Source organism: Telopea speciosissima, chromosome 4, assembly GCF_018873765.1.
Source record: "Telopea speciosissima isolate NSW1024214 ecotype Mountain lineage chromosome 4, Tspe_v1, whole genome shotgun sequence".
NCBI classification, from domain to species: domain Eukaryota; kingdom Viridiplantae; phylum Streptophyta; class Magnoliopsida; order Proteales; family Proteaceae; genus Telopea; species Telopea speciosissima.
The window spans coordinates 44557410-44569558 of NC_057919.1; the positions used below are offsets into that span (position 1 = coordinate 44557410).

General features: G+C 37.9%; 1 protein-coding gene across 2 annotated transcripts in view; it reads right to left on the minus strand.

Annotated features, from left to right (window-relative positions):
• The window catches only part of LOC122660370, an 81906-nt gene extending 73058 nt beyond the window's left edge, over positions 1 to 8848 (minus strand). Inside the window, exons 1-4 of one of the 2 annotated variants that reach the window (XM_043855649.1) lie at positions 8655 to 8848; positions 8414 to 8519; positions 1323 to 1412; positions 273 to 386 (exon numbers count right to left, since the gene is read on the minus strand). In XM_043855649.1, coding sequence (XP_043711584.1) covers positions 273 to 386; positions 1323 to 1412; positions 8414 to 8519; positions 8655 to 8692 — 348 coding nt within the window. In that variant the 5' untranslated portion in view covers positions 8693 to 8848. The remainder of the gene's footprint in view (positions 1 to 272; positions 387 to 1322; positions 1413 to 8413; positions 8520 to 8654) is intronic. The other variant, XM_043855650.1, reaches the window with a different exon arrangement.
• Positions 8849 to 12149: the final 3301 nt, after the last annotated feature.

Here is a 12149-nt window from a genome sequence, read left to right on the forward strand (position 1 = left end):
CTTGGTGAAAGACCATATTAGAAATATAAAGCTGCATTGTCATAATTTCCAGTCAACTTATAACAATAATATGAGGTTGGTAGTGCTCAGATGAAGTTAATATTCAGAAATAATTAAGACTTGGATGACTTGTTAATAAATTTCAAAAAGGATTTCATAAGAACTGGACTTCCCATAATTCACAGCATTAGCATACTACCAGCTACACTGCTCAACACAATAAAGGAATTAGTCACAGAAAAATGGGTGAGGAGCATGGAAACGTAACATACATCAGTTGGGAGACATGAAAGATTAGATGATGCCACAGAATCATGCTCGATGGCATTTTCCAGGACAGCACGCAGTTCCATCTCTTCCTGTAGGCGTTCTTGCAATATCTGAACCTATAAGAGAATTACTTTAATTAGGGCATAACAAAGATACTGACTAACAGTGTTACTTTTCCCTAATCCTAAAATAGTTATGTGAAGCTTTTGCAAGCACTTGAATCCAAAAAATGACAAGAGTTCCAAGCTAAACAAATCCTTTTGAATGCAATACATAATATTCGTATGAATTACATTCTCTGCCATAACTTAGATATAGAAAACTTTTTGTTTTGTTATTCTAGCCTTCTTTGACTAATTGGACCAGCAGTTTGATCCTCTCGTAATCCCTTATTCCCCTATTTAATAAAATCTTTCTCAGAAAAGAAAAAAAAAAAGTATAGGACACCATATATCTACTAAATATAAGAGCAACCATTCCCATTTCTTCTGTGTTTGAACAATATAAGCTACAAACGTAGCATGGAACAAATTAAATCCTTTCAAGAATCTATGGGGTACATCTTATGAAAGAAAGTCCAGATCCATAATGGGTATATCTTATGAAATAAAGTCTAGATCCATAATTTTAACTAAATGCAGCCATTACAATCACATGTAGAGGTAATAATTACTGAGGATCTGTAGTCCAAGCATAAAGTCTACAAGTAAAAAATAATTTATAGACATTGACAATCAATGCCACTTCACAAAAGCTTTCCTATTCAATACTCCTATAGATTGTATCAATACCTTTGGTTACCTCAATGGTCAAAATCTTAAGATGTTGGACCTAAGGGACCAAGGATCGAGTATTGGTACCACAGAACCACTCATCACAACACTCCTATAGATTGTGAATTTTGTTCTGCACCTCTTTTTTTTTTTTTTTTTTTTTGATTGATGAAATTCAGTTAAGTACTTTACATAGATTGGATTCGGTTTTATAATGGGGTCAGGAAGCAGCAAGACAGAATATTGTTGCAATGGTGAATACAAGCACGCAAAACTTACATCCTGTTCAAGTTGGACTCTGTAAGGAGAGGTACCATTGCTCTTATTGCATGAACTAGGGCTTCCAGTTTCTCCACAAGAGTTGCTCACCTGAACAAGTGAAGGGTTAATAGATCAACAGCAACGAAATTCTAAGGTATATATCACAGTGAAGGCATAGAAAAGTTTGTCTTATCAAAGGTAAAGAATCAACAGCAACAATAAAGATGCTGGTGGTTGACAATATACCAAGATAAACAGTTGAGCAGTCAGTCTGATGGTGAAACCACCCTGATGCAGATAAGTCACCTAAAGGGCTTATTTTATTGGAAATAAGCTTTGGGTTGGGTTGTATGTGTTGGGCCTTTGATCATATGGGTTTTAGTAGTAATGGCGTAAAATATGGGTAGACGGTAGGAATACGGGATAAGGCTTCATTAGTTTAGTTAGTCTTTATTTTAAGTTGTTTAATAGGCTTTGAATTCCCTCGCCTTGCGTGAATAGGTTTCCTTTTGTTATTATATTTCCTTTTTAAACTATGCTTAGTTATTAGCAATAAGATTAGCTTTTCATATTTAGATTAGGAGTTTGATTTAGTTTTTCTATAGAAAGCTTGTAAGAGCCATTGGCTCAGAGACGATTTAGATGAATGAAAGTTTGAAGTAGTTTTCTTCAATGGATGTTGTGCGATTCAGTAGGGGTGAGAAATCCTTGGAGGGCAGTGAGATTCTGCACCTTGTTGGTGTGAAGCCTTGGGCAGTGGAATTCTGTTCCAGCTGGTGGGAAACCATTGTTATCCTTTTCTTTTCCCTTTTTCACTGCAATTTTTCCATAATTAATGTTCTCTGCAGTACTCCATTCCAATCACCATTAGAATGCTGGTTTGGTGGTGAGTTCATAAGCTGATTCACGTTCTGTTTTCTGCAATCATTAATTAAAATTAGGGAAAATTACACTGCCACCCCCTGAGGTCTGTACTAAATACAGAGCGACCCCCTGTGTTTCTAAATTATACAGCTGCACCCCCCTGAATTCCCACTCCGTTAGTTGGGTGTTACAATGTTCGTTAAGTTTACCTTAAAATGACTAATATACCCCTTCAAGGTGAATTTACCATTTTGCCCATAGGGCATCATCCCTAACTTCACAACCCCCCTCTTCCCCTGGTACTCGAATCAGGGTGGTTTCATCCTCTTCAGCGTCACTTCTGTTACTCGAATTCAGTAAAGCACGAAGGATCTCATCCCTCACAGGCAGTGTCCTATATATTTCTGAAGAGGGAAAAGGGCTGTGCAGAAAAAACCCAAGCTTCACTCAGTAGTAGCGTTTCCTCAAGAAGGCGGGAAGTACCATGAGATGATAATCATGAACCCACACAAAAACCTCATCTGGGTTTATCACCTCTATCACTTTATCTGCAAAAATCTTGTTGGTGGAAACATAGGCTTGCCATAGAGCTCGGTCGAAACGTGCTCCATGGTTAGGAGATATGGGTAACATGTAATGTAACAGAGGCCATAGATGCTGCTTACAAAAACCATGATAGAACTTATTCTGAATATCGGGAGGCAAAAAGGTAGGAGTGCACCGAAACTTGTCGAGAAGCAATTGGGCTACCTCCTCTTGCTCTGAAACATTGATCTCAGCCTTCAAGCAACCAACATAAACAACTTCGACATCAGCAGGGAACCCATCTTTGAGCTGCAACACAAGCACGTCTTTATCCCACTCAAAAGACCACTTATTAGTCTCCGAATCACGCTGAGTTTTACAGGGAGCTGATTTGCAACGATAATCCTTCTTTCTTGAAAAACAGAGGATACAACATCAGAACCACCGGAATCACTCCGACCCTCGTCATCATAATCGTCATCAAAATCAGAGATTATCCCAGGAACAGTCATGACCCTTGGATGTCGATTCATCGTTCAACCGATATGTGGCAAATCTTCCCCGGAAGAGACCAAATTCAACAAATTCGCACACGATCTAGAGAACATCCTTTTCTCTTATAAACACAAAACTAGACTAAAAAAAGATCGATTTTCAGGCCAAAATAAAATCTGGGATTCTAGTTACTCTGGCTCTCTGGTTTCTTAGGGTTTGAGACTTTAAAAGGGTATATTATAAATGGGTATTACAAACAAGAAGCGAAACTCTGATGGGTCGAAGAAGAAGAATCAAGAGAGAATGGAAAAAACCCATAAAAAAAACCGTTCAATGAGAGCAGAGGAGAACAAAAGAAGAACAGAACTTGATAAACAAGGAACGTTTATACGAGAATCTGACGAACGAACACCATCATCATGAATGCAAGTTCTCTCTCTCTTTTTTTTTTTTCTTCTTCTACTTCAAACCCAAGGCCCACCCAGAACTGAAGTTGCAGGAAACGTAAACAGGGACAAAGAAGAAAGGTACAGAAGCGACGCTGAAGAGGATGAAACCACCCTGATTCGAGTAACAGGGGAAGAGGGGGTTGTGAAGTTAGGGATGATGCCCTATGGGCAGAATGGTAAGTTCACCCTGAAGGGATATGTTAGTCATTTGAGGGTAAACTTAACAAACATTGTAACACCTAACTAACGGAGTGGGAATTCAGGGGGTGCAACTGTATAATTTAGAAACACAGGGGGTCACGCTGTATTTTGTACAAACCTCAGGGGGTGGCAGTGTAATTTTCCCTTAAAATTATTGGTTTTCAAAACCTGTCTTCAGTCTCTGATGCTGTTGATTAATTCTAACAATCCTACTCTTACTGTGATTGTTTGATTTTTATGGTTCTATAATGCTGATCATGTTTCTGATTTCAAAATTGTTCTATTGATAATTTTCCCATTCCAAATTTGTTTTCAATTTTCTAGTCTGTTAAGGCTGTGTATGGCAACGTTCTAAAAAAAACCAATTCTGGTGTTTTTTTTTTTTTTTTTTTTTAAAACAGAAATGGGCTGAAAACTGTATGGCATCACTGGTCCATTTTTTTGTTTTTTGAAAGGAACCGGACTCTAGCACAGTTTTGAGCGTCATTTGAGAAACATCAAAATGATGTTTCTCACCGTTGATAATCAATTCTATGAAAAGGCAGAGAAACAAGTCATGAACTTAAGTCATGAGCGGTATTATTGGGTTTTGCCTCACAAAACATAAAACTCATAAAACCAACATCTTCATTCGCATAACCCTAGCTATTCGTTGTCTTCATGAACCCAGTGTCTTCAACCCCTGCGCAATCGAAGTCAGCGACTGGCAAGATCTGCGCAATCGAAGCCCTCTTGTGGTTGAATTGAAGGTAATCTTCGTTGTTTTCTCACCAGCGACTTCAAACTCTTCGTGATCAAACCAAGGACTCCAACCTCTGCTCTGGTGGACTAATAGAAAGCACCAATCACCGTGGAAACCCTCTGAGGAAACCCATCTCTGCAACTTGTCTTCACCCTTTGTGGAAACCCTCTTTAGAAACGATTCTGTGAAGTCCGACCCATACAGGTTTCCATTTTTTCCCAGTTACAGAAATGTTTTCTTTTTTTCTTTTCAGTGTTACCATACAGTATTTAAGGACCCAGAATCGATCCAAAAACAAAGAAACACAAAAAACAGTGCCAGACCCAGACTCGGACTTTTAGAACAGAAACGTTGCAACACAGAGGCCTTAACTGTTAGTCGAAGTCCTATTTCAAGTAGGACTGAATATTCCCTTTGAATGCTGAACTTGATATGTTGTCACTACTAGTCTGATTTATTTGAAATTGATACCATAACATCAATTTTGTTTGGGGCTTATAATTCTGCTATCTGATTCGTACTCTGATTTGTGAATTGATTGTTATACCCTTGATGTAAATAAGTCACCAAAAGGGTTTATTTTATTGAAAATAAGTTTTGGGTTGGGTCGTATATGTATTGGGAATTTGATCCCATGGGTTTATTTTGTAATTGGCCAATTAATGAGCCTAAAATATGGGTAGAAAGTAGGAAAACGGGATTTGCTTCATTAGTTTAGTTAGAGTCCTATTTTGAGTCTGTTTTCTTTATTATTTCACTTTCCTCATAATTCAGGTTATCTTATTAGTTAAGGATAAGGCTAGGCCTTTCCTTTTTAGTGTCTTAAGTCTATTTTTGAGTCTTCTATATAAGTTTGTAAGGGAAACCATCATTGTACACAAATTTGATTAATGAAATATTGGCTTGAACCTTTGTGAAAATCCTGAGATGGAATGGGTAAGATGCCCAGGCTGAGATAGCCAACCCTTCCTTTCCCCCTTCTTCTTCCCTACTCAATCCCCATTCTTCTTATATTTTCTGCTTTGTTTTAAAACCTGCAACCAAGCAATTGGGTGTGTATTCTGGAGTTTGCATCAAGGTTTTGAGATCCAAGAGTCATTCAACACCACTGGTTCGATTGTTGTGGCTTCTCTTTATTCAGGAGATTATTTATTCTTGATTGTTGCTTCAACAGGTTACAAATTTGTTGGTTTGTATTTATTACTTCTCTTGTGTTTACCAGTTTGAGATCCCATTGTTCTGGTATTATTGGATTGATCTTTTGGTAGGAAATGTTCTTCATTTTAGATAATGAAACCATTCCATTACTACCAACCCAAAGAAATACGACCTCTTTGAGATATAAGGTTCATGCCTCTTTCTCCTAAGACTAGAGTTCTTTTCTATTTGATCCTGCCTGGGATTAGACCTATTCTGGTTCTAGTCTTACATTATTTGGTATCAAAGCTATGGGTACACCAAGTACAAGTGACCAAATCACTCTTCAACCACTGGCTGATATAGTCAAAGGTTTATCTGATGAGATGAAGTCGATGAAGCAACAAATAAATACGATGTCTCAACAGGGTAATGCAAAAAGATTCACTCCACAGTTAGATGATGGTCACTACGCAAAATTCTGCCCGCAAAGAGGGAAGGCAGACTCAGTGATCACAGCCATTGAATCTATTCCAGAGATGTTGGTGTGTGAACCACATCTTGATGATGATTGGGCTGTTAGCCCTTGAAGGAGAAGAGTGTGAAGACACCCTGGATGATAACATTGACACCTATGAGGTTAATGTTGAAGTTCCAACAATTTGTGGCGTCATGGAAGAGTCGATCCGTGATGCTTCGAATGTCGAGGCGTATATTGAAGAGTTTGAAGTTTAGAAAGTTGAAGACACAACTATAGAAGACCCCATGGACATGATTGCTGATTTCGAAATTGAGCACATAGAGTTTGTCAAGCCACCAGAGTTCTTTGAAGAGAAAGTTCCATGCCTTGAAGATTACATTTCTAACATCCACGAGCTGCCTGAGTATCATAATGGTTTGAAGACAGAGGTTCACCACACAAAGTTGATTCCTCCAAATTGCAATATTCGAGGGCGGTTTTTTTTCAAGCAGGGGAGAATTGATGTAGATAAGTCACCTAAAGGGTTTATTTTATTGAAAATAAGCTTTGGGTTGGGTCATATATGTATTGGGAATTTGATCCCATGGGTTTATTTTGTAATTGGGCAATTAATGAGCCTAAAATATGGGTAGAAAGTAGGAAAACGGGATTTGCTTCATTAGTTTAGTTAGAGTCCTATTTTGAGTTTCCTAGTAAATTCAGGTTACCTTATTAGTTAAGGATAGGGTTAGGCCTTTCCTATTTAGTGTCTTAAGTCTATTTTTGAGTCTTCTACATAAGTTTGTAAGGGAGGCCATCATTGTACACAAATTTGATTAATGAAATATTGGCTTGAATCTTTGTGAAAATGCTGAGATGGGATGGGTGAGATGCCTAGGCTGAGATAGCCAACCCTTCCTTTCCCCTTTCTTCTTCCCTACTCAATCCCCATTCTTCTTCTATTTTCTGTTTTGTTTAAAACCTGCAACCAAGCCATTGGGTGTGTATTCTGAAGTTTGCATCAAGGTTTTGAGATCCAAGAGTCATTCAACCCCACTGGTTCGATTGTTGCAGCTTCTCTTTATTCAGGAGATTATTTATTCTTGATTGTTGCTTCAACAGGTTACAAATTTGTGGGTTTATATTTATTACTTCTCTTGTGGTTACCAATTTGAGATCCCATTGTTCTGGTATTATTGGATTGATCTTTTGGTGGGAAATGTTCTTCATTTTAGATAATGAAACCATTCATTACTATCCACCCAAAGAAATACAGCCTCTTTCTCCTAAGACTGAGTTTTTTCTATTTGATCCTGTCCGGGATTAGACCTATTCTGGTTCTAGTCTTACATTAACCCTTCTCCTAGCCCTACTAGGATTCTTTAATATATTCTGATTCAACCATTGGATCAACCTGAAACTTTCAGCAAGGGTTCCTTAACTTGAGAACAGAAGACAACGTGAATGTCATACTGATCTGAGTTCTTGATTCTAATTAATTAGAAATATCCTAATTGCTGGAATTCAATTTAAGATTTGAATAATCTTCAATTAATTTTAATCCGACCATTGGATCATTACCATCTTCGAAAGGACATCTCTAGTATTTATTGTGTTTGGTTTTCATAGTTTAACCTTTATCTGAGAAGGTTGACTTTTTGTTGACTTTTGGGGTTTGGGTTTGCTAGGGATCCTGTAAGAGGGGTGTTTAGCCTGAACCAAGGTTTCATCCTATCTACCCCCACCACACACCCCAATCACATACATTTACAAAAACACGGAGAGAGAGAGAGAGAGAGAGACAAAGATGAGATTCCATATCCATCACAGTGGTATTAAAACCCTAACATCTTTATAAAACATTAATCAGTAACTGAAAAGGAAGCACTGAGGTAATTTATTTTTGGTAGCAATCCAACCATGTTGAAGAGATGATAACAATGTAAGAAAATACCACCAGGACTGTCACATCAATGCCATGGTTTAGTTACTCATATACTATTTCTTCCATATGAGAGCAAATAATATACACATCTGACAAACTGACAAAGAGAAGTAACAAAGTTGCCTTCAGATCTTCAGGTAGATGTCCATCCAGAGGATGAGAAGAAGAAGAAAAGGGGCAGACGATAAATTCCACAAACAGATTGTGAATTCCAACAACCTATTGTCAGTTCTTCCCAATGAAGTTTCTCAGAAAAAGGATCCAACCCATTACAGGTCTGATAGCACTAACCTCTATTTTGGGGTTACAACTCCTAAACTCGTTCACAAGATAGAACTGATCTTCAGAAATACCATTTCTCCCAGAAATCTGTGTCCTTCTAACCAGAGTCTCCCCTCTGCTGAAAATAAGAAAAGTAAGCACAGGAAGAAAATTCTCCCGAAGATAACTGAAGCATATTAGGTCCTAATAGAATTCAACACAAATAGCTAAAGAGCAGCAACCAAGAAAACTGCAAGAATGTACCACTTACAGGTTCAAGGGGAATTGCAAAACAGTCGAGTCAAACATATTGTCTGTGGTGTACTCCTACAAAAAGTACCTGAACATATACCGACTAGTTTATCTGCTGTTTCAACAAATCATAAGCATGTAAGCTTGAAACTGATGCCCCTTCTCTGACTCTGACTACAAACAGTACCAAGAGATAACCAGCTCCAAATTTTCTTTCGGATGAAAAATAATTCTCAAAATAGAATTATCTCAACAACTAATGGACCGGCAATTTTTTCAAGTAGACATACATATGCAAGTATTGCATGTTTGTTTGTTTCCTTCAAACCTTTTTTAGAGAATGAAGATAAAAACGTCATAGAAGATCAGCAATAACTCAAAAGAGACGCAAATCTAGAAAAAGCACTGTGACACATGTGAGCAAATCACAATGCACCTGAAAGAATACCTTCTTTTTTCTTGGGAAGGGGGGTTGGAGGGAAGCAGTCTAATCTACCTCAAGAGACTAATCTATTCTCATCGTAGTTAAAAAACTGAGCTTGAGCCTCTAGCTCAATAGGTTGACAATTTGACATACTTTGCACCAAAATTGTGAGGTTTCCAACCATACTCACCCACCCAAAAAAGAAGTTGGCATTTATTTAAAAATGGGAAGGGAAAGGAAAGGGACTACATACAACCTTTCTGGGAATCACCCTCAATTGGGAGACCACAACAATAATTTTAAAAAGTTAACAATTGGGAGGTTCGGTTCATAGGAAAACACAGAGGTTTCCTCCAATTATGAATGAAAAATGACAAGAAATCAGACATCAAAAGTTAAAGAGAGTAATCAAAACTTGCGAGAGAGTAATCATGATAGAAATAAAATTCCATTTACAGTCCCTCGAGAGAATGCATAACAGAAAAATCAAAAAGGACAAGAAACGTCTGGTTGTATAGTGATAGCATCTCTTCATTGACTGACGTAGGAATGCCAGAAAATATCATTAACACAATTAACAAAACGAAAGGATCAAAAAGTAAGTTGAACAGTAAACTAGAAAGGGCATTAGTGTTCTTCCGAAAGGAACAATTTTTACTAATGATGCAGATTTATCACCAAATTGGGCTTCTTTTATTAGGAATAAGTCTAGGGTTGGGTAATATACATGTTGGACCTTTGATCCCATGAGTTTTCTATGTAATGTGCCACTTTTATAAGCCTAAAATATGGGTACTAAGGTTACATACGGGATTAGTAAGTAGATTTCTTTTTATTTGGTTAGTGATCATGTGATCACTTAAATGATCATGTGACTTGGTTAAGTGGTCATGTGACTATTTAATTGTTATTTAAGTTGGGCTGGATTAGGACTCTACAAGTCCAGCCATGTTTTGAGTCTATTTCCTTTAGTATTTTAGCTTCCTAGTCAATTTAAGTTACCTAATAGGTTAACGATTGGGTTAGGCCTCTCTTTTTTAGAATAGGAGTCTATTTTTAGCATAGTTGTCACGGCGTCACAGCGATCCAAGTCGGTGGAGGGGTGTCACGTCGATATATCGACATGTCGCCCGCCATGGCGTTGCCATGGCGAGCATGTCGACCATGTTTTATTTTTTATTTTCTCTATTTTTAATGTGTTAATAGATGTATACTCAAGCCATGTTTTATTTTTTCTCTATTGTTTCTCAAGTTTTAAGAAGAAAATTCAGAAATCGAAGAAGAAATCGAAGAGGGAAAGAAGAAATCGAAAGAAATCGAAGAGGGAAAGAAGACAGGAAGAAGAAATCGAAGAGGGAAAGAAGACAGGAAGAAGAAATCGAAGAAGAAATCGAAAGAAATTGAAGAGGGAAAGAAGAAATCGAAGAGGGAAGAAGAAATCGAAGACAGGAAGAAGAAATCGAAGAGGGAAAGAGAGTCAGGAAGAAGAAATCAAAGAGGGTCGCCATGGCGTAGGTCGCCATGCAGCCCTCTCCAGCGCCAGGACGCCATGACAACTATGATTTTTAGTCTTTTATATAATGTTGTAAGGTGGACAAGCATGGTACACGAATTTTGATTAATGAAAAGCTTTTTGCTACTCTTCTTTTCCATTGAAGATTTTGTCTTGTGTTTGATCAAGGCTGATAGGATTGGTGTTTGATCCAATCGACTCCTTGCGGTGTGAAGCCCGGGAGGATCGTTTGAAGGAATCGGTGTTTGATCCAATTGACACTTTGCGGTGTGAAGCCCAGGTGGTTCGAATTGGTTATTTGTTTTCTCCATTGTTGTTACGTTCAAGCTCTACATTCAAGTTCTGATTTCTAGACTGATTCTACATCATCAAGCACTATTCAAGTCTACAACATCACCCCAAGTCTGATCCAATTTGTTCTTCATCCACAAGTAAGTCTAGAACTGAAAACCTGCAACTATTCTTCTTCCCTTCTAGAAGGTCACATAAAAGGTGATTTTCACGAGAATTTTGCCCAGCCAAATCTAACCGTTAGAACCTGCTAAAATTTTGATCATTACCATCCACCCAATCGATTGTCTGAAATTACACTTTTACCCCTCTCCTATCTCTACTAGGAAACCTCCATAACTCCAGATTTAACCCTCTGATTTAGCCGTAACTTTTAGCATTATTCCCCTCCACCCTACCCACACTCAACCTAAATATTAAGCCCATTCAACCACCTGATTTCCTGTTATTATAAACCCTAGATTCCATCATCTTCCACCTTTCAAAACCCAAAACCCAAAACCTAACTTGCTGCCAATTCATTCCAGCATACATTCCACCATCAAAACTTAACGTAACCTTCACGGGTAGACTCCCCTTCCTCAACTCAACATAACCCATATATCAAACTCTAACCCTAATTTCACCAAAAACCTATTTTTGACCTAGCCGATTCACCTGTTCATAATAGATCCTGGTTTAGTGGCTTTTAGTTGGTCTTCTATCAATCTAGGATTACATTAACTACCCCAAAATTTCCATACATAATAATGGAAAAGGATCAAGGGAATGAAGTGGACAGAACTCGAGGTCCAATATTGTCCCCTCTGGAAGACCCAAAATAAAAATAAAACCAAACCACGAAATCTAATACACTTTCTACAGTGAAATCACAGAGGTAGGTAGCCGCATTTCCTTCAATAAATGAAAGAAAATGACGATAAAATGTCCCTGAATCTCCTCTCTCGCAGATAAAGCCTCCAAACTAAAAAAAAAAATCCCTGATTTTCACCAGTTCAGCTTAGAAAGTAGATAAAGATTTCAAATATTGTCAAGACAAGCAGGAAAAAGGAATGCGGCATCATTGAGACACAAAATTGAAGTACAGGCTGTACAGGGTCTACAGGCAGAGAGAGAGAGCAGTAGCTTGAAGGAAGAAACAAACTTCAAGGCTATCTCTGCCTGTGAATACGAGACCCGAGAGAAAAGAGAGCGTTAAAAGAGAGAATTAAAAACGAAATAAGTGCAGTTTTTTCCTTTCGGCATCTCACTAACTAAAGTAAAAGTAAAAGTCCGAAGAGCTCATC